The 24,372-nt window shown below is 38.8% G+C and overlaps 1 protein-coding gene across 4 annotated transcripts in view; it reads left to right on the top strand.

Annotated features, from left to right (window-relative positions):
- Window positions 1-24,372, top strand: part of LOC131675795 (beta-1,3-galactosyltransferase 5-like) — a 119,729-nt gene that overhangs the window by 47,641 nt on the left and 47,716 nt on the right. For 3 of the 4 annotated variants that reach the window (XM_058958448.1, XM_058965416.1, XM_058980731.1), the window contains one exon: window positions 1,516-2,614. In XM_058958448.1, coding sequence (XP_058814431.1) covers window positions 1,540-2,614 — 1,075 coding nt within the window. In that variant the 5' untranslated portion in view covers window positions 1,516-1,539. Of the gene's footprint in view, window positions 1-1,515; window positions 2,615-15,601; window positions 15,751-24,372 lie in introns of those variants that run through there. The other variant, XM_058972670.1, reaches the window with a different exon arrangement.

Genomic DNA, 24,372 nt, shown 5'->3' with positions numbered 1-24,372 from the left:
ACCGATAGTTTTATTTATTGAGCTCAATCCATAATTTTATTTAAAATAAAAATCTCACGAGTCGAATCAAAATTCACGCAGAACACTTCTGCATAACATTTATCGCGAGATCCTATTTTTTACATTTTCCTTTGTTTCGCCTCCTTTCTGCGAATAGCAACGTTGGCGTCGGTTGGAAGAAGTTACCAAATATAGACACTCGCTGTAAACCGAAACGATAAGTTTCCATTTCTCAACCTGTTTACCAACCGCCGGTGCGGTGTCGTGTTATGATGACGGTTAGTAAATTGCTTATACCCACGCCCGGTGCTGATAGTCTTACATCGGATCATCCCCAGCGGTAGCAGTGATCAAATGCAGCACTCATCGCAGCGAATTGTTATCATGCACGATTGCTACTGCTGTTCTTTACGGCCTGACGTTTGACGGGAGAATGAAGTCGCTCGAGGAATGATATTCTTTAAATAGTCGATGATGACGTCATTCATAGAAGCGTAGTGTGCTGGGTGCTCAAATCTATCGTACGAGACGCTATAGGCACGATGTTATTTGTCTGGCAAAAGAGCAACAACTGATTCAAACCGGCACACGGCACATTTATTTATAACTTTTCGTGTTCGTTTGAATTACTAAGCTGCTCCCTATTGACGGCTCTGCCGGGGATAGATTGACTGATGTATGGGAGTTTTCACGTTTTCGAGATCTGTTCATTTTTCGCTTGTTTTTCAATAGTGTGCTATTGAAATACAAAAACACAATAGCAATAAAACATAATTTCAGTTAATTCCGAATTGTTTGGTGATAACCAGACGGAAATCCGTTCATAAATAACAAAGTTATTAGCGTTCAAAATAGTGACGCAAAAACGTGACATCGTTTGATTGTAGATTTTAGAATGACACCCTGCCAAGATAGTTCTGTAAGACATTTTCAATGCCAAAACACGATTTGCGATGAGAGCTACCATTCAAAAACCACTTAATCGATTTCTTTCAAACTTTGCATACATATTATATGTAAACCTAACCCTTACGTCGAGTTTTTAAGATAATTTTTCAATTAGGGGTTTTTTTACTCGCTTGAAATAAAATTTGCTATTGTTCACAAAATGTCTTAAAATTTGTCTTCTATAGACCTCATTAAAATAAACCACAAGAATGTTCCATTTCTCCTACTCTGCGTTCACAACTCCTCAACAAACAAAAAAATGTCGATGCCATGTATTTCACGCAATCTGCCACATCTCAAGCAAGATAATGATTATTTTAAATTATTTCTGCCTTGGGGTCTATAAAGGTGTCCTTTGCGAATACCAGTTCAAATATTGAAAATCGAACAATGTTTATGTTGGTTATGCCCCGTAAACAAAACTATGTTCACAATTCCCCACCGTCCCCTACAGAAGATTAAAATTACCTACCGGTAGATGCATCCTAATGTTCCGGACGTAATGACTCTTCACCATGTCATTAACACAATCTCTTGAAATTAATCATTTATTTTTATTTTTTCCAGGCTATAATTTTCACGGCATATTGAATGGAAATGATTGGTTTATTTCTCCACACAAAAATGTGCTACACGCATTTTCGAATAACGCATTTGGTTTTTGGTGTAATAATATTGGCGACAATCATATTCTATTCGACACTCAACTCTAGGCAATTTGATATTGAAACTAAACGATATCACGAGTCGCGACATAATGACACGGAAAAATTTTTAGTACCACTACTCGCAAACGTTACACACAGTAGGAAAAACGTACAGAGCAAAATAATTAGACGGAAGAATTGCGGTTTTTTCACATATCTAGCAAATGGATGTGGTTTACCTAACAATATCAGTAATGTTTTTCAAAGGTTGGGAGAAGCCAGTTTATTGACGAATGAATCAACAATCAAGATTGAAGCCAATAGTAATTATATACAAAAGATAATGAAGTTATCCGAATCCCAAGAGAATCTTTCCAAAAAGCGAAAAAAAATACCGCGTAATCATTCCACACCCAATGAAACTGATATTCCCAAAATCGTTGAAAGTACAGTGGAGAGAGTAGTAAAGACTAAAGATATTTATGAAAAAGGACATGTGAATGACATCGGCACCATTACGAATATATGTCCAGATAAGGGGTCTGATGTTAATTTGTTGATTCTGGTTACTTCAGCGCCTACCCATAGAGAACAGCGTTTATCTATCAGACAATCCTGGGGGCACTATGGTATACGCCGAGATATATCCATTGGATTTGTGTTAGGCCGCACGCAAGATCAACGTATTGCAGATCAGTTATCGGCAGAGAACTACATGTATAGCGATTTGATAAGAGGCAATTTCGTAGACAGCTATAGCAACCTTACGTTGAAGTCAATTTCTCTATTGGAGTGGACGAGTATAAACTGTCCGAATGCAACATACCTATTGAAAACAGATGATGACATGTTCATAAACGTACCAAAGTTATTGCAGTTTATAGAAACTCACCTAACCTATAGGCGCTCTATTTTCGGACGTTTGGCAAAAAAATGGAAACCAATCCGAAATAAAAAGTCTAAATACTACGTCAGTCCAGAACAGTATTTTCCGCCTGTATTTCCTCCATTCACAACTGGTAAGTAAAAATTATGCACTAATTTTTAGCTCATCAGTCACATTACATTTACATCTGTCTTTTATATATATATATATATATATATATATATATATATATATATATATATATATATATATATATATATATATATATATATATATATATATATATATATATATATATATATATATATATATATATATATATATATATATATATATATATATATATATATATATATATATATATATATATATATATATATATATATATATATATATATATATATATGTATATATATATATATATATATATATATATATATATATATATATATATATATATATATATATTTATATATATATATATATATATATATATATATATATATATATATATATATATATATATATATATATATATATATATATATATATATATATATATATATATATATATATATATATATATATATATATATATATATATATATATATATATATACATATATATTACACCTATTTCCGCTAAAATTGATACACAGTAGGCATTTGTTATGGAGCGTGGTTGTGTGCTATTGGTTGGGGATAATCCGTCCGCCAGATGGCGCTTCGGAACAAATTGTGTTTTACTCCTATTTCGTTGAAAGTTGCAGCAATGCGCGACGGGTTTACACTAGTTACTTATAAAAGAATCCGTTCCACTCAAGATTTCTTCCGTGTGTGTAATATTTTAATATTCAAAAACACCCTGTTCAGAAACCCACTCAGGGAACTAGTTTAGCAGTTTATCAGAACTCAGTCCAAACCCCACCATACCTTAGTAAGACTCCCCAACTCGCAGTACGTCCTAGAGGCGGGGAGAGGGTGGGTTGTGTTGCGTTGAGCCATTGAACTCTTGTAAGCCGGACATTGATATTTAAGACGAAACTATTAGTTATAGCACTTCGATGTCATCGAAAAGGTCTCTTTATTTTTAAAGCACTTTAATGTGCAAATTTAATTTGAAGGAGTATGTACTTAGTTGGGAAAAATACATTATAGTGTATCATTTCAAAAACACGCTGTAATTTTACTTTGCAAAAATATCAACCAACGACTCGGTGACGAAACTTTTTGTAGAACGTCTCTAGAAAAAAACATGATTTGCGGTGTTACCTGCCATTCAAAAACTACTTAACCAATTTCTTTCAAACTTTGCATACACATTCTATGTTAAAAAATTTTAACCTCTACGTTGAGTCTTTGGGATAATTTTTCGTTTAAGGGGTTGTTTGGCAGGTAACACCGCAAATCATGTTTTTTCAGAGACATTCTACAAAAAGCTTGATTCATACCGATGACATCCTGGTTAATGAAAATGATCGAGCGGTTGACTGCGGAAGGTATTTTTTTTTTCCATACGTTTATTTGACACGGCATTTGCAAAAGCTTTTTACGGCAGTTTCTTTTTTTTACATAGCACGTTACAAAAATCCTTAAGACTAATTTTAACTATACTAGTACTTTGTCTAAAACTAACACTGAAATCACTTTATTGTTTGCTTTTTTCCTTACATTGTTGTATTTCATAATGATCTAGTATTTTCGGGTGTATTTATTTACTTTTTTTCTGTTATTGTCTAAATTTAAAAACTAAATATTCTAGGACAATTTAATTGGTGAATGATTAGCCTTGGATGAGAGTATGAGGAGATGAATTTAATTAAATTTTGACAGACGCTGTTTTTAGAAAATGATAGATAAGTTCCATGTATAGAGGATCGCGATACGCCAGGATGTCTCTAACAGGAACATGGATTGGTCTTCCTCGGACTTGTAAAGAATCTACTAATTGTGATCTGGCTTCACGATATTCAGTGCAGGACCAAACAACATGCTCAATGTCATGGTAACCTTCTCCACAAGCACAATGATTACCCTCAGCGAGCCCAATACGACGGAGATGCGCATCTAAAGTATAATGATTGGACATGAGCCTAGACATGCGGAAGGTATTGGTACAATTTTGAAAGCATCATAGATCGCGATGCTAATGACCACCATTTTTAAAGTGACATGCAAGCAATCCTCATTTAGTTTCCAGTTGATAAAGTTTCCTCTACTAGATTATCTACGCCGAAAAGAATATCTTTGAGGAAACCAAACATCCTTTTGCGTCTTCTATCCCTATTTAGAGATTTTATTCTCTGGATTGTTGTCAGCGATTGTTGCTCAATAGTTGTTTTCATTTCAGGAAGTGTGGCGTCTCAAACAGTATCTTGCATTTTGGATATAGCGTTCGTAACGTTGTCGTGTATATGGTTGATATTCGACACATCTTCTATAGGACAAACGGATGTGTTGACGTTAGTGGTCCATACACCCCGTTTCACTAGATATCATCCGATGTTATCAAACAGTATTCCGGTGTTGTGTACGGGAGTTATAGTTGTCGAGCTTGTTGGTCGTATCGTTGACGATACTACCGCGGTGGTTAGGAATTTTGCAAAGATATGCAGTTTAGCTGTTTTTTGGTCTAGCCTTAGGTATGCGACTCGCTAGCTCTTTCACTTTGTCGACGCCCATTTCTTGAAATTGCGTATTTTTTCACTTTTTTCCTTAGAAAATCTATTACAAAAGCAACTAAAATAATTTGAAATTGCATATATAAAATTTTTATTGATGCGAGAAATAAATCACAAAATTAAAATTTCGTGCTGGGTCTATCATTCCTAGTCAGGTGGTGGCATAGCAATGTTGATGTACAGACGTTGACAGTAGTCAACATATGGTGGATGCACAGTAGTCAACATATGGTGGCCGCTTCTAGGCCCATGCTCTTTCATCGGGACTGGTGGTATCCAACGGGGAAAAACGATCTGAAATGGTGAGTGAAGCTAAGCAATCATGTGAAAAAAATCCCCCCAGAGGCGAGACTCGAACTCGCAACCTTGGAGACTCCCGCCCAATGCACTAACTCTTATGCTATCCCTGGGTATGGCGACATTCCAGAAAGAACATATGATTATCCCACTGGCGACGGTGATCGTACCCTGCCTGCAAAGCGAGAATCACACACAACGGCAGCTGATCACCCCAACACATTTGATCTATTTAATTTCCCCACTAGATACCAAGGCCCGGGTTTTTATTATCGTCTGATGTCTAATTTTTAGTTCATTACCCATCGTACTTCGGTGGGTGACAGAGCTAATGAAGACTGTCGATTTCTGGTCCCTTGCCCAGTGAACAGAGGTATGACGGGAGCGAACCCGCCCGTTCGAATTAAAATAATAATTTAATTTTTTTGTCTTTTGGCTTAAGTGCCAATACCTTATTTAGGACTGGTGGTATCCAACGGGGAAAAACGATCGGAAATGGTGAGTGAAGCTAAGCAATCATGTGAAAAAAATTCCCCCCAGAGGCGAGACTCGAATTCGCAACCTTTGAGACTCCGGCCCAATGCACTAACCCTTATGCTATCCCTGGGTATGGCGACATCCCAGAAAGAACATATGATTATCCCACTGGCGACGGTGATCGTACCCTGCCTGCAAAGCGAGAATCACACACAACGGCAGCTGATCACCCCAACACATTTGATCTATTTAATTTCCCCGCTAGATACCAAGGCCCGGGTTTTTATTATAGTCTAATGTCTAATTTTTGTTCATTACCCATCGTACTTCGGTGGGTGACAGAGCTAATGAAGACTGTCGATTTCTGGTCCCTTGCCCAGTGAACAGAGGTATGACGGGAGCGAACTCGCCCGTTCGAATTAAACTAATAATTCAATTTTTTGTCTTTTGGCTTAAGTGCCAATACCTTATAACTAATAATTCAATTTTTTGTCTTTTGGCTTAAGTGCCAATACCTTATTGTTGGGGTAATCAGCTGCCGTTGTGTGTGATTCTCGCTTTGCAGGCAGGGTACGATCACCGTCGCCAGTGGGATAATCATATGTTCTTTCTGGGATGTTGCCATACCCAGGGATAGGGTTAGGGTTAGTGCATTGGGCCGGAATCTCAAAGGTTGCGAGTTCGAGTCTCGCCTCTGGGGGGAATTTTTTTCACATGATTGCTTAGCTTCACTCACCATTTCCGATCGTTTTTCCCCGTTGGATACCACCAGTTCTAAATAAGGTATTGGCACTTAAGCCAAAAGACAAAAAATTGAACTATTAGTTTAATTCGAACGGGCGGGTTCGCTCCTGTCATACCTCTGTTCACTGGGCAAGGGACCAGAAATCGACAGTCTTCATTAGCTCTGTCACCCACCGAAGTACGATGGGTAATGAACTAAAAATTAGACATCAGACGATAATAAAAACCCGGGCCTTGGTATCTAGCGGGGAAATTAAATAGATCAGATGTGTTGGGGTGATCAGCTGCCGTTGTGTGTGATTCTCGCTTTGCAGGCAGGGTACAATCACCGTCGCCAGTGGGATAATCATATGTTCTTTCTGGGATGTCGCCATACCCAGGGATAGCATAAGGGCTAGTGCATTGGGCCGGAGTCTCAAAGGTTGCGAGTTCGAGTCTCGCCTCTGGGGGGATTTTTTTTCAAATGATTGCTTCTTCACTCACCATTTCCGATCGTTTTTCCCCGTTGGATACCACCAGTCCTAAATAAGGTATTGGCACTTAAGCCAAAAGACAAAAAAATGAATTATTAGCTTGCATCGGTTTTTTTTAATGTTAACAAATGGAGATGTTTATTGTTCCCTCCCCTAGGTTGACGGGTTTGACAGTATTGTAAACATTATCAAGCATATTTGTGTATCAGTTTTAAAGAACCTCTGACAGACAACTGCTTTAAGATGCTTATTGCATTACGCCTCGATAGTGGAATCAGAATATATTGGCTTAAATGGCACGTTCCCCGTATGTAGCCGGGGATTTGTGCCTTGCCGTGTGTTTTCATCATTTCCTGAGCGGAAAGGAAGGAGAAGGAGATGTAGAACTGGAAGGATGGGAAAAATAACAGCACAAAAACAAAAACAAACAGCAGGGGCGTCATTTTTATATTTTGATTATAGAGGTTTTAACCTTAAGGTCATTCGCCTCTTCCGGTTAGAGAAATCTCTTATGAAAAATCTCTAACACTATGTGCGGGGTTGGGAATCAGAATATATTGGCTCAAATGGCACGTTCCCCGTACATAGTCGGGGATTTGTGCGGGGTTGGGACCAAGGTGAGCTGCGTACTAGGCAATCGATTTACCAACTGCGCTAAGCCCACTCCTTATCAAAGAACTGCTTGGGTTAACTGATGATTTAACTTGTCGACACCACTGTTCGACAGCTCTTAATGCTTGTTGCATTAAGTCAAAAATTGTCGCAATGCAAAATTCAGTAATTAGTATTTGATAATCATCAGCAAACTCGTAGGCTGAAAACCCAAGCTCATTGAGTTTCTTCAAAAAGCCATCGGCAACCAAGTTCCATAACAAAGGTGACAGAACCCCAACCTGAGGACAACCGCAATACTCAACTTCCGTATCTCAGCATGTCGCAGTGACGAGCAAAGAATGCGTTTACTAAGCGTTGCGTTTATCCAACCCCGAGATACATGCAGATATCCCATGACCGCGCGTCCTTCTAGAATAGGCTGACGAATGTTCGGCCATCTATGGAAGCTGTCCTTCAATGTCAGCTTCTTTCTTCAAACAGCTAGACAAGCTGTGTGGTATCGTAGTGGTTGCTGTAACCCGCTAAGAATTACACTACGGACTACCTGTTCCGGTGGTAACACCCACCAAACAGGGAACCCCAATTCCATAGTGTCATGCCCCCGTGCTATGGGTAAAATGATTGAGGGGGTTTAAAAAAATTCTCAATGGCGAATGGAGCCTGAGGAGAGCTGGACGAACTCCCCAGTATGCTGCATTACGCAGCAGAAAGTTCACTCTACGCACCGAAGTTTTTTCGCCGATGATCCGCTTAATTTTGCCGATTTTTTGTTGGCTGAGGGTTTTCTGAGACTCTCGGATGATGGTAGCTCGGTGAAGTTTTGCTGAGTCTCGATTATCAAATTTCGACGTGTATGCCGAACTGCCTAGAGGCCGTGTCTTCAAAATGAAAACAAATCTGCAGATCTAAGACATTTCTTATATGCACTACGAGCTGACCTGAAAGCCTGGGAATCATCACGCGACGCCGGTTCCAAGCACTTCTCATATCCTTCTTCGTTCTTTCAAGCTCAGCCCTCCACCACGGGCTCCCTAGTCGTTTTAACAGCTCGAAGTGGACAAGCTTCTTCGAGGATGCTACTATGAATGAGTTTGTCGTATCCACGACGTCATCTAAGTCGTCTAGTTGACTAATTGTTGAAAAATATGCATGAAATTCAATCGTCAAGTTTCCAGGATTTTTAGGATTACGATATGTTACTACATTGAAGGTGACATCAAAATGATCGACAATATATATATATATATATATATATATATATATATATATATATATATATATATATATATATATATATATATATATATATATATATATATATATATATATATATATATATATATATATATATATTATATATTATATATATATATATATATATATATATATATATATATATATATATATATATATATATATATATTATATATATATATATATATATATATATATATATATATAGTATATTATAATATATTATATATATATATATATATATATATATATATATATATATATATATATATATATATATACTATTATATATATATATATATATATATTATATATATATATATATATTATATATATATAATATATATATATATATAATATATATATATATATTATATATATATATATATATATATATATCACTTTTATCGCATTCCGCGTCCTGTTGAAGTCAAAGGCCGTCGCCACACTGTTAAAAATTCGTTGGAGTCCGGTAACAGCGCTCTGGCAACCATAGTTGGTTCTCCTGAACGGAAACTCGCAGAAGGGAGTTATTGCGTAGAGCTCGAACGCGGGCTTGAAGATCCAGATGTCCGAGGATTGTAGGGCAATCTACTCTGGCAGAGAGTAAGTCCGAGACGAACAGGGCTCGAGAGCAGTCCCTCCGAATGCTGGAGTTTATCGAGGTGTATTAGCTGGCAACGGTTTTCATAGCTCGGCAGCTAAAATCTGTTTCGCCATGGGAGATGACGAAGGGCGAAGCGTATGAACCTGCGTTTGGACAGCCTCGATTCTGTCAATCCCGTTCTGGTAGTACGGGATTCCAAACAGCTGAACAATATTCTAACGTTGAGCGGACCAACGCGCAGTAAAGCGATTTAAGACAATATACGTCCCTGAAGTTTTTCGCTATTCGGAAGATGAACCCAAGCTGTCGCGATACCTTATCCACGATGTATGACGTATGTGGTTTGAATTGTTAATGCCGAATCCATGATGACTCCGAGATCTTTGATGTGAGAGTGTCTTGGAATGCTCGAGCCGAAGAAATGGTAGTTAAACTGAGTCGGTTGGCGTTTCCGCGTGACGTAACTATTGAGCATTTGCTCGGGTTTAAAACCATTCTGTTTAGATCACACCACGTACTAAAGCTGTTCAGTTCTCTCTGAAGAAGATCGGCATCGGTTTTATCCCGTATTTGTTGAAAATTTTCATGTCGTCAGCGAAAGAAAGGCGGGGTCCTTGTAATATGAAATTGACGTCATTAAAGTAGAGGAGGAATATTACTGGACCGAGATGGCTTCCTTGTGGTATGCCGGATGTAGCGAAGAATGGTGCAGATAGACAGTCCTTATGCTGATTTGGAGTTGCCTCCATCGAGGTAGGAACGAAACCAGCGCAGAAGTAGTCCATGAATGCCGAGTTTGTCCAGCTTCGCTATTGCAATATCATGGTTGATTTTGTCGAAGGCCGCAGATAGATCCATATAAATAGCATCGGTTTGCAATCCGGTCAGCGAATCCATCCATTACATATGTTGTGAACGAGAGCAGGTTTGTCGTTGTCGATCGTTTTGGCATGAAACCGTGTTGGTCATCTGCAATGTAGTGTTTGCAGTGAAAGAAAATAGGATCTAACACAACCAACTCGAACAGTTTTGATACAGCACTTAAGCACGAGATTCCCCGATAATTGTCAATGTTCGATTTGTTTCCTTTTTTTATGAACTGGAAACATGTGCGCTGCTTTCCAGCAGGTAGGGAATGTACCAGTAGTGAGTGATAGCTCGAAGACTCGCTGAAGTGGTTCAAGAAGCCCGCTGATGCACTTTTTGACAAAAATCGAGGGGAACACCATCTGGACCCGGGGAACAAGATGCTTTCAGTTTGGCATTTGCTGCAAGAATGGCAGCAATATCGACACAAATTCGGTTGATGGTTCGTCCTAGAGAAGGAGTTAAATTAGCGGCGGCAGCGACTTGTTGTGGTGGCAGGCGCTCGTTGGAAAAACGTTTGAAAATTTGTCGGAGAACAGTTGGCAAATTTCCTTAGTGTCAGTGCCTAAAACTCCATTAAAACGACATACAAGATGGCAAACCGGATTCTTTTCGCTGCTCGTTAACATACTTCCAGAACGACTTGGGCTTGGATTCAGTTGACGCTCGACGTTGCGCTGGTGTCTAAAAAAGGCGCGTCTGCTTTGTTGTTTGTATTCGTGGTTGAGTTGAAAGTAGTGATTTCGTAATGCAAGTGTCTTATGCTTCGAGAATTTTTTAAATGCAGTTCGTTTGGCAGATTTTAAACGTCTAAGGACGGTTGATTGCCAGGGAGGGTGTTCATCGGTACTAATTGTTCAGTTTTGGTACATGACGGTCGATAAGGTAGTTAAGAATACTAGAAAACGTCATCGCTGCTTCGTTCGCGTCGTCATTGTTAATATTTTCGTCCCAGTTTATAGCCAACAGCGTGCTAACGATGCTGTCGGTAGTCAGCGTTTTTAAAATCGTAGACGATAGAGCTTGAGACGTCTTCAAAATTAACTCCTAGGTTACCAGCGAATACAAGATGTAGTGGGGGATGATGACGCACCTGCTTGACTAAAGGAGTCGGTGCAGTGCAGCAGTACGGAGCGCAGTCCCGGGCACTTACAAAGCAGAGGTCCAATGTACGTCCATTCTCGTTGGTGACATTATTAATTTGCCGAAGAGTTGCGCTACTGTAGTTGTCCAAAATACAACTGGCATTGTTAATAAGCGCAGATTTTTCGATATCCAATCGTAGAAAACCATTACTTGCTTGCACCACGTCAAGCCAGGTAAGTTGAAGTCGCCCAGTATAACGATATCATCAGACGGGGCGGCGATCGAGGCGATAAAAGAAACGGAGGAAAGATGTACATCGATCAGGCTGGAATCACGAATTCTGTCAGGTGGAAAATACACAACACACAGGAACAGATTGTGATCGGCAAGTCTCACTGATATCCACACCTGCTCGGAGCTCGCCCACGCGTCATCGTTGATCACTCGGGTTTTTATACCACGCGAACGGCGATAAGAACACCACCGCCTGATGTCTTGTGGCTGTTGAGGGCATTGCGGTCACAGCGGTAGACAACGAATGTTGAACCAAAGACCTGGCGAGACAGAGTACGGTTGTCGAGCCACGTCTCGGTCATAGCGATAATGTCGTAACAGCAACCCGTGGTCGCGAGCAAATAGCTGTCCGTTGATGAATTTAAGCCACCGATATTCTGGTAGTAAACCTCGATGTTGTTGGAGGACGGATCAGGTACAGCAGAGAGCGAAGCCATGTTGCCATGTAGGAAGATCCTTTCGTCAATCCCACGAACAGTATCGGAACGGTCACGGTCGCCTGGTCGACTGTGGTGAGGGATTCGAAGCATCCCGAATCAACTGCGTCGTGCCCCAAAATACGACTATCGTCGTCGTCGAGAGAAATGGCTGGCATCTGATAACAAGATGTCGGAGCAAAAGGCAAAAAACTGGAAGCGAAGAATACATCAGCGCTTGAAGTGGTCGGAACAGATGTATACTTGCCATTTGCGGCAGGTTGGAAGACCCTTTCACCCATCCCACACACAGGACCAGGACGACTGATGATCGCTGGCTGCAAGTGCTCGACTGTGGCGGGGGGATCGAGGGCTTCCATTAGTGCCAACTGCGGTGCGTCCCAGTATGCGTTGGAACCCGATGGCGGAATGCGGAGAGCAGGAACGGGGTGGTAGCAGCTTGCGGTGAGAGTCGTACGATGAGCTAGAAGCGTGAATCGGCTCAACCGTTGTATCGTTACAATTTTTATAATACTTGCCGAGAAAGGCGGCTTGGAAGACCCTTTCCCCACCCACACATACAGGACCGGGACGACTGATGAACGCTGGCGGCAAGGGCTCGACTGTAGCGGGGGGGATCGAGGGCTTCTATAGTACCAACTGCGTTGCATCCCAGTATGCGATCGGCATCGATACTCCTTCACAAGGGCGGTGTGGCTTGGTATAGTGGCTTGGTATAGTGGCATGGCCAATCGTTGCGGAGTCCTCTGCAGGACCATTGATGGGCCGGGTTGCATTAGAGAGGTACATGCTTCTTCTGGAGGCGGTGGAAAATCAGTCGGCGGGCTCCAAATGTTCTGGGTACGGCTGTCTTCGAATTCCCTGAACAGTATGCCTTGCGTGTCAGGATTAAGAGCTGCATCACGGTACTTTGGGTGAACTCCAACTTTGAAGGATATGAAGTTCAAAGTACTGACGTCTATGCCTTTTTTAACAAGCGGAATAACCTGTATCTCCTCGTTACAATTTAGTCCTTCTTTTGACATTTTTTCGACAGTCTCTTTGCTAACGCTAGGATGAAAGCGGGAAAGATACATCCAGAGCAACGGCGCGGTAGGTGAAACCGCAACAATGTTGCTGTTATCGACTAACTTTCGACCACCAACAAGAATATTGCTCGGATCAGGGCCATCCTCGCGACGACGTTTCTGAGGTGGTCGAGAGGTACCGGAGTTTGGCCGGACTGGAGTAGCTGTTGAAACCTTTCTAGCCAGGCGCGAAATTTGCTGGTTATTTTTGGATAACTCGGCCTTTAGTTCAGCACAGACGTCATCCGTTTTCCCAACGATAGCAGCGTTAACACATCCAAGTGAAGAAACGGTGTCGCGAAAGCGAGCAAACTTCATCAACTTGACACATTCATTGCACATCCAAAATAAGTTTGGGTTTTTTGCAAGTTTTTTCAAAACGGCTTGTTAAGTTGTTTCCCACATTGCATATGTACCACATTTTTGCAAAAACCCATACATTCAATAAAGTCGTCATCCGATTTGACGGTTTTCGCGCAGTGATCGCATGCACTTGCCATAATGCGTGCCGATCTGAGAATGCGAACAATGAAATATAGATGGCGCTGCGTTCGGTGGAGAGTCTTGGTGGTTAAGTCACAGAAGTTCACTCAGTTACGTTCTTCGCTGATTTTTTCGCAACACAAAAGCAAACAGAAGACACTTTCACACTGCACAATAACAATGTTAAAAACAAAATACTGAGTCGATTAACACGACTGTCATATTTGGAGAAAAAAATTGTTCTAAGCATACCATCAAATCTCAACCGCTACAGAGTTATTGAACTTTTTGTGTTAAAATTTTATTTGTATTAAAATACCTCTAACTCAAAAAGTATACTTTGTATTTTAAATTTTTCAGTTCCATTCGAAAGGTGAGAACATTTCTTATTGAATAATGTTCTCATATCTTTCAGTTAATTAGTTTTAATTACCTTTTAGTTGTAAAATGGTTAAAATTTAGTGTTTTTGAGGAGGTTTTTGTTAATTTACGCAAAATAATGAATTACGATTATTGCAATATCTATTATCCAAAAGTTGGGTTTTAGGACAATTCATTATTTGTTCTTCATATTCTTATCTCTTCTCATTTCTTTGTAATTTCATTACTAAACTTTTCCTGTAATCGACTTGCAAGTGCTTAAAAGACTCTAATCTAAAAAATATGTTTTATATCGTTATTTCCAAGGTTTCATTGGAAAGCTGAGAAAATTTTCTATCGATGTATGTACAAATATCTCTTAGATAAAGATACTAAATGGCCTTTTACTAAGAAAATAGCTTACAATTAGCGTTTTTCGAGCAGTTTTGTAATTATTCTAATTATTAATCAACAAAATTTATCGTTAATTTTGTTCATTTGGTGCCCCTTAACATTCTCTATAACTTGTTACTTCGCACTTTATCCATATCTCTTTTCATTTCGCTGCTATTTAATAGTTAATACAGCACGACCTCACCAAAAATGTAGTCGGTTCGAAAAAATTATTTTTGCATATGAAACGATGTGATAAAAATGATTTTGCGTCGAAACAAAAAGAGATAATTGAGTAGAGTCAAAGAAAGAATTGTAGAACTTGCTGAGACACACTATTTCTATGATAATAATGGTGATGTTTATTATTTACTATTTTAAGAAAATTAACGAAAATGCTAATAATAACACTAATTTTAAACTAATTTACTTCTAAAAGAATGGTAAATTCACTTAACTGAAAGGTATTAATACATTTTTCAATGTAAAATTTTCCTGGCTTTCGAATTAAAAGAAAAAAAATACAACAAGTGCCATACTTTTTCAATTAGAGCTAGTATTAATGAGAATGAGACAAAAATATCCAAATTCAATAACCAAAACACATGAAAACAATAAAAGATAAATCTATCATGTCAAAGAACGAATTATGCAGCTCTTCAAGACTAACACTTTGAATTATTAAAATGATGATGTTAACTATTAAGATTTTCGAAAAATGAACGAAAAATCGATCAAAATTCTTAAATTTTAAATAAATTGCTTTGAAAAGGTTACTTAAATTCATTAACTGAAACATGTGAGGGCATCACTCAATGGGAAATTTTCTTACCTTCCAAATGAACCTAAAAAATTTAAAATACAAAGTATACTTTTTGCGTTAGAGCTATTTTAAAACAGGGATTTGTGTCGAACATTTCCAGTGCACTGAAAACGTTTGCTGCTGAAGCGACATATTGAAAAGTTGCGAGAGTGGTGTATACAGCTGCAGGCATAATACTCGGACCGGAATCAAAGGACGCTTTTGTCTTCTGGATAGCCGAACGAACCATTTCATCGTCGATGACGAATCCATCCATGCTGAAAATGTCAGAAGGGACGTCTCGAACAGCGTTGTAAATCACCTCAGGCGATGCCGAATCTTGAGAGTCGTCTCGAAAAATGCCGTGCAAAACAGCTGCACTTATCTTCAGCAGAGAAAGCTGCATCGTTGTCGAGAAACATTTCAGATGGGAGACTAGTTACCTTCCTTAATGTTAACAAACGACCAGAATCCCTTGGGGTTCCGACGTAAATTCAGTTGTATTCGATTTACGTAACGTCTATAGAGAAACTTGTTATAGCTGCGATAATCGTTACTAGCGAGCGAAAAAAATCGCTTCGATAAAGGACATCGTCGACTAGTAACAGCACGAAGTGCTTTACTACGCAAGCGTTTTAGTCTGCGTAAAGTTCCATTAGACCAAGGTGGTTTCTTGGCAGGTTGATATTTTGTGACTGAAGCTGCAACACATTCCAGAATTAAACAGTTGTAGTGAGTTACAGCATCGTCGTCATTTGCAAAATGTTGCAACTCATTCCAGTTGATTCGCATTAGAGAGCGTGGAAGAGCGGAATAATCTGTCTTGCGAAATTTAATTTATCAACGTAACGTAACGAAGACATCGGCGGAACTTCAGCAAAACTTCCAAAGCAGGATGGTGATTGTCAAGGGGTACCAAAATTTCGGGCGCCTCCACAACAGAACATTCCCGTACTGCACTTTCACTGACACGTTTCTGTTCAGATTAATTTAACAACGCTAATAATAATGTTTGCATTTTAGCACTATAGCTGTCAAATGTCAGCATATGTTAAAAGATAATCAAGTACTACCAGTCATCATATTCGGTTTCTTTAGCGCGACGGGGTAATCTTCTGTATTTCGAGATACTTAAAAAAAGAAGCTGGAATGTCGTTGCTCCACTTCAAAGGTAAGAGCATATCATTTGTATCTCTTACGTACAGATCGAGTATACGTTACTGTTTGATACATGTTTGTTTACCCTCTCAAATATACGCAAGATAACGATTTAACTATGTTAACTACCCATGTGCAGGCTAACCAATATGACTGCTTTTTTCCTACTGTCGCTTTGCAACAGAATCGGATGTTTCTATAGGGGCCCGTACACGAGGCGTTAGTAATGTCATTACTGAGCAGTAATGCCACTTTTAATGAACGTGTAAGGCGAGTAATGATGGAATTCCCATACAATTCCACTAATGACACTACTTAGTAATGACACTTTTATTGCGCGTGTAAGGGCCTTTTATGTGTGCTCAACGCTCTCTTGCTACAGCACGTTCGCTCGCCAAGCCGAACTGTAATGGCAACAGTGTAATCTTCTGAGAAAAAGTGCTGTTTGGGGACAGTCTTTGCCGCGCTCGTTTTGTTGAGAATATTCTACACCGAGCAAAATTTACATTGAATTTCCATAAAAATGCCTTATGACTTTCAGACATAAGGGGTTTAAATGGATTTTATAAGTCTGTCTTATGATTGGGAGGGGAAATTTTCTAAATCCATCTCTTATTATTTTCATAAGACAGTCTTATGAAATTTGTGAAAATATCCGAATGAACGCCATAGGTGTCCATTTATGAAAATTGCTGACATTTATGATGATGATGATATAAGAAGCCACCATCAGTGCATGGAATACTCCGGTGCCTGCAGGTGCTTTTAACAGCAAGGATAAAATCATGTTATCAAATGACATTTACATTATCACTGTATAAAGGGCTAAACGGGAGTGGAGCCATAAACAGACACATTTATGCGCAATCAAAAGGGGCAGAGAATCTCCTTCCAATGATAAGTTCCCGCCATTCGAATAACGCAATTTCCATTACATGTTAAGGCACTGCCTGATGGTTTGTGTGAGAAGGGCGCGCCAATCTTACTACCGCTTGTCAGATAAGAACGTTAAAAATAACAGCATTATCCCGTAGAATTATGCGATCAGCGTGATCTTGTGAATAGAAGCTGGCGAACCACGACATCTAGACCGAGCTGTAATTTGAATGATACCCTGATGCTCCCACCCAACCTAATAATATTTAATTTCTATAAAATGAAAATGATGAATATGATGCGTATAATAATTATAAAATATATAAATGAAGCATCGACGAGTAAAATGAATATCATACAGTTATTTAGGTTAAAAATGAAAAATAAATATAATGTGAAGCATATAATGAATATGATACATTTAATAAATGTAGCATGCAATGAGGTATCAAAAAATAATATAATCGAATTAGATATATGGTGTAGCACACAGAAGACATAATGAACTGCAAAAATATTATTAGTTAGTAGACAGTAAGACATAATATACTGTGTGAGTATATAATAAAAATCAATGTTTACTATTAAACCTCTGCTTCTTAACCCCGCCTTTTGGCGGCTTACGGGGAAGCACGATTGTATGTTGTTAATACTACGAAAATCTCTTCGCGACATCCTCGCCAAATGCACCATTTGTTTGCTAAAATCACTACGTTAAATATAATGTGGACGTTGAAAGTTGAAAAATTTGAGTACAGTGTTACGTTAGTCATTATGTATTGAATATTACTACGATTTTTTTAGTGTGCACCTAAATTCCTAAAACCCCAATTAGACGTGTATGAAAATCGAAATACGCGGCAAGGGTCGCTCGAACGTCATACTCAGCAAAACAGCAACTGTCATCCATAAGTCAACGAAACTCGGTGTTTCCTTTTCCGGTAAAACGCACATAATACACACACAAGCAGGCATGGGAAAATTCGTTCACTCGCGCGACTGTTGCAAACTGTGGATCACAAAGTAGTCAAAATTTTGTGCTCACTAATTAACCATAATCAACGCACGAAGGGAGAAGTCTAATAACTTCAGAGCAGGTCACTAGATGGGCAAACTGCGAATCAAAAGTGAAGCTTAAAAAAATTAAGAGCAGCGTCAATTCTTCGCTCGTGAATGTTTGTCACGTAGCTTCGCGAAGCTCACAAAGGTTTCTTCATGCATGATTAAAACATAGTACCTATTTTTGCACTGGATTTTTTGCTGACAGATCGCGTTATGGGTAGTTTGATGACACACTACTAGCAATTTGATCTATTGAAGTTCCTTGCGGCCTATTTTTTAGCATTGCATTGTTGCAAATTTTTAAAACCATTGATTATCAGCTAGTTTTAAAATGGTGTATGGTTTTCCAAGTATTAATTATATTGTGCGAATATGAAAATGAAATAAAACTGTATAATGAAAATCCTATGCAAACCGCGAACCGTTCGAGAAGAGCTTCGCGAACGAAGCCATCCGCGTTGGGGAAGGAATAGGGACGTTTCGATATTAAAATACATCGATACTTAGAATCGATACTGGTATCGAATGCAGGTACTGATACTTTCGATATAATCGTAGTCGTAGTATCGATACTTGAAAGTATCGCCATTCGATTCCAAACTTTTACAGTAGCTTTTCCTGAATTAGGTAATCTACAAACCGTTTTTTTTTTTTTTATTCATTTCGTTTATTTGATAGGCACAAATGCGTTAGCTTGGCGGTGCCAAATTCTTTTGTTTTTACATTTTGTATATTTTAAAACTAGGAGGTTACAATGTTGAAATATTTTTTTTAAAAAAGAAAAATTTTACAGCTATCTTAAGACTAGAAATAAGATTCTATATACAAGAGAGGGGGCGAAAGATTTTTTTTATGAAAAAAAATTTAAAACAAGGAATTCAATAGTAATAATTTTTAGGAAATATTTACAGTTATCTTAAAACTAACAATATAGTTTGGTACACAAAAGGGGGAACAAATATTTATGAGAAAATTCGCAGGTGTTTTAAGACTAGGGATACAATTCTATTTACAAGATGGGGGACAATAGTTTTAACAAAGAGGTAAAATTACAACTATCTTAAAACTAGGAATACAGAATACAAATTTGAACTTTTTTAGCGGAGACTTATGCTTGGTCAAGATATTCAGAGGGGGGCTGTAGAAGCAGTTGTATCAAGGACAGGGGAGAGAAAGCGTAGATGGTGACCGGGAGAGAAGAGCAAAACTTGCAACTTTCGCTCAAACGGGAGATCAGCGAAAGATTACCGCCTCAGTCTAGTAGGTCGGATTGGCGGATGGTATTCTTCGGACCCGCGGGGAATCCTTCAAAAGTCATCGGACCTTGAGTCGCTCTCGCTTCAGTTTCCGTAGTGGTAAGTGCGACGGCGGTTACATAGTTGCAGTCTGGAGCTGATCGGTCCCACAAGGCAAGAGAAAGCTTCTAAAACGAGAAATAAAAAGAGAGGGGCTAAATTGGGATATTTGTCGTTTTTATGAAAGTATAAATAAGGGACATATAGGGGAAATCACGATTTGCCAGTATATCTCGGACTGGGACATTGGGTGGTCTACCTCGGGCCCGAAGGGAATCCTTTAACTGAGACCTGGCGTCCAAGTACCCGGCGCATACCCAGACAACGTGCTCGATGTCGTGATAGCCCTCGTCACAAGCGCACAGACTACTCTCCGCAAGCCCAATACGCCGCAGATGCGCATCCAAGGTGTAGTGGTTGGACATAAGTCGGGACATTACACGAATAAAATCCCGACCCACATCCATCCCCCTGAACCAAGGCTTCGTTGATACCTTTGGGATAATCGAATGTAGCCATCGTCCAAGTTCACCATTGCTCCACGAGGTTTGCCAACTGTTGAGTGTCCTCTGACGACAAATACTAAAAAATTCGTTGAAGCAGATTGGTCTTTCGTATATATCACCATTTAATGCGCCCACCTTTGCTAATGAGTCGGCCTTTTCATTGCCCGGGATAGAGCAATGAGAGGGGACCCAAACAAAGGTAATTTGATAAGATTTTTCAGATAACGTACACAAGGACTCCCGTATCTTCCCCAGGAAATATGGGAATTGCTTTTTGGGCTTCATCGCACGAAGAGCCTCGATGGAGCTGTATCTACAAACCGTTGTTTGGCAATTCAGCAGTGGGTTTTGTCAGTCAACGTTTTACTCTGCAAAAAGAAAAAAATCTTTCGACAAATATTTTTTATTGGTCTGATCCGTCGACGATTCTGTCAGACGTCGAATGTCAGAAAAGATAGACAATAAATAGTTGGCTGATCAGAAAGTCTCATGGACTGTCAAATAATGGGCAATGTTCGGAATCGATTTTTTTTATCAAATGCGATCGGTGCTCCAGTTATTTAGCAACTCAAATACAACAACTGATTCCGCAACCGTTCAGCCTGAATAGGTAATTACATTTCACACGGAAATCATTTCAAAATCGTTCAGAATTCCGAATTGAATACTTCCAACTACTGGTTCCTTCGATTCGTTTCGATATCGTAAAGATTGTATCGATATCAGTAAAGTATCGTGCTTGAAGTATCGATACCAAAAAAATCGAGTATCGAAAACAGAAGTATCGATTCCGTACTAGTATCGAAAATATCGCAACGTCCCTAGGAAGGAAAGAATTAAAACATAACTGATGTGCTTCTTCGTTGGTTGTTATAGCTTTGAATCGCATGTGTCCGTAACGACAGGTTGCTAGGTATCATTTTCGAAGCTAACAGAATGCATCACAACTGAAGAAAGCTTGCTTGCGAAGCGCGAACGATCGGTTCACGATGCGATTTTTCCCATGCTTGCACACAAGAAACCAGTATCAAACTGTCAAACAACTGCTAGCTGTCGGCAAGGCTGGTTGAAGCGGCAAAACGTGCCTAAGAGTCGCCTAAGAAGGAAGCGTCCCGAGCAAAAATAACGGAAGGTGAGTCGATTCTCATGCCAAAAGGGCAAATTAGTTGATGCACTACGCTACACTCTAGATTCACTGTACGTGAAGCATCAAATGGTGACGACGTTACATTAACCGGCGGGTTCGATTTGTCCACGTGTTGGAATCATCAGCAAACTAACCAGATTGTCGACGGATTGAGATTCAAACGGACGCGACCGGGATTTTGATTAAAGGCCTACGGCAAGCAAATCCGGGAGCGGCATAGGACAAATCAGATATTATTTCGTAGGTGAGTCAAATTTACTACAAATTAGTGTGACGAACCTGACGGAGATGCTTTTAGAGCAGATTGATCCCACGGGAAGTATTGCACACACCGTCCGTCCAAATTGCAGCTAACGTCCCGACGACGAGAGGAAGACCCATCTGGAGGCATCTTCCCGTATCGATTCGTGTCGGAACTGATCGAAGCTCAATCATCCGGCGACGATACACTGAACAAAAGACCTTCCTACAGGAAGTAAGTAATGCGCAAGAGAAAATCGAGCGGAATATTGATTGCTGCGTTTCGTCAACAGTTTTTTCGGCATTTAATTAGCAAGGGACTGGAAGGTGAAGTATATTTTTCAATATTTAGAGCCATAGTACTCAAGGGAGAGCAAGGTGTTGAAAGGAGAAAGTTTAGAAAAGCGTGGAAGGATCATATATGCAAGCTTAGAGCTCACCGGCGACTTAACCTTTTGTCTGCTACCGTAGGAGTCAGGGTCTTTTGGCATTAGAAATGCGAATCACCTGAGTCTACGGCATGTCCGAACAAGCGTAAAGTAACTTGTTACTTCATGCTGTCGGAACCGACTATGCTGCGTTTCCCCAGGGTTTTTTTTGTTCACAGCTCAATTCCATCAACTATTGAACGGCGCTGACTGACTGACAGGATGAATCGTCGACCATATAATCCATCGGACTTCAACATGACGGTTGCAAGGCGTTGTCAACAGAACGCACGAGTGCGCGTCAGTAGCCGGACGGGCACAAGCCGCACAAATTAACGGCGAGAAGATTAGCCAGGAGGTGTGTGTGTGTGTGTGTGGATATGTTTAGTGCCCGGATCGGCGATGAAGTTAATTCGCCGTACAGATTAAGCCGAGACATGTACAGCGGCACCGAGTCAACGTCCATCACGACCGGTCAGAACGATGTTGGGTGCACCCAGAAGAGAAAAACCGTGAGTAAGAAAAGAAGTGCGATAGAATGAGAAGGAAGAAAACAGCTAGGGCGGGAGTAGGACAGTGATACTTTCTTATGTAGGAAATAAAGGTGGCACATTTTATTGTATACATTTGTGGCGTTCAGTTTGTTAGCCGGTCGACCGAAGCATTTCCATTCCGCAGAGGTCGTTTCACAACAACAGCGAGAAAAAAAAAGTTGTGTATGGCATTATAATTTGGTTAGGGATTATCAAGCTTTTTGATTAGTTTTTGTGGAAATAAACTTTTATGTAATTAGGTTGCTAACTAGTAGTAACTATTCAAAATTTGGGCGACAGAGGGTTAAATATAAGAAATATGATACATTTAATATTTATATATAAGATAGTTATTGTAACACGTATTTCATATTTTGAATGATGACGTATCAGAAGAGAATCTCCACTACTCCACTCCTTCTGTTCAAATCGCTACAATCAGGTGCCCTGATGGCGCTTCCAAATTTTCATGTATTTTATATATTTAGTTGTAAGAAAATATGTTTGCATATGTGCATACGTATTCGTCTGATTAATATAATATAATATAATATAATATAATATAATATAATATAATATAATATAATATAATATAATATAATATAATATAATATAATATAATATAATATAATATAATATAATATAATATAATATAATATAATATAATATAATATAATATAATATAATATAATATAATATAATATAATATAATATAATATAATATAATATAATATAATATAATATAATATAATATAATATAATATAATATAATATAATATAATATAATATAATATAATATAATATAATATAATATAATATAATACAATATAGTACAATATGAAAAATTTACTATAGTATAATATACTTATAATAATCATCCTGATATATAGAAAGTCTGTAATAAAAATATTAGTATCATATGTAAGAAAGATATGAACAAGTAACATATAAATATGAGTGAGTATTATGTCAGTATGTATGTTTGTTGATAGCCACCGTTGAGTTCAATTTTCGTCACCATTCTGAATTCTACTATATGATGGGCCCAGTAGATAGGGTGGGGTGGTGCCGACCAGTAGGCTAAAACACCTACGCGAAAACCGCGGGAACTAGAGAATCTCCTTCCAACATAATCATCTAACAGGATACTAAGAAAAAAAATTCAGTATTTTCGAAGCTTTCCACGGGATTGCTTGAAAAAGAGCGCGTCAAATAGCTTACAACAGTTGGGGATAGATTTATCCGTTGTAAGCGATTAACACTTTTGCTTCTTGATTCCGATTGGACTTCCAGTTACAACTTCAATGATGCTCTGATGCACAATCCTCACCCCGTATATGATAGTGTCAATAATACAAAATTATATGATAAATGCAATATAAAATAAAACAGGAAAACGTAATACAACACGAAGATAATTATGAAGCTAACGAGTCTAATGAATAAAAAAAATGGGTGGGTAATGTCAGAGACATAACCGGAGTGAAGTAGAATACACTTGGGATTAATTATATGAAAATGTAGGTTATGAACGGGATTTTTCGGAAAAGGGAAAGACTTCTAAATAATTCTTCATTAAAATAATGATGGTCCTGAAAAGGACCGTTTATGTTTGCTTTGGAGAATGGTGCGCTGAATTCGGTTCTCGTTGGATGCTGCTGACTTCTGCTCTCTATTTCCGGATTGAACTGTTGTCCATGAGTGCGATA

This window comes from Topomyia yanbarensis, chromosome 1, assembly GCF_030247195.1.
Source record: "Topomyia yanbarensis strain Yona2022 chromosome 1, ASM3024719v1, whole genome shotgun sequence".
Taxonomy (NCBI): Eukaryota; Metazoa; Arthropoda; class Insecta; order Diptera; family Culicidae; genus Topomyia; species Topomyia yanbarensis.
This window is presented reverse-complemented; position numbering and strand designations above follow the sequence as displayed.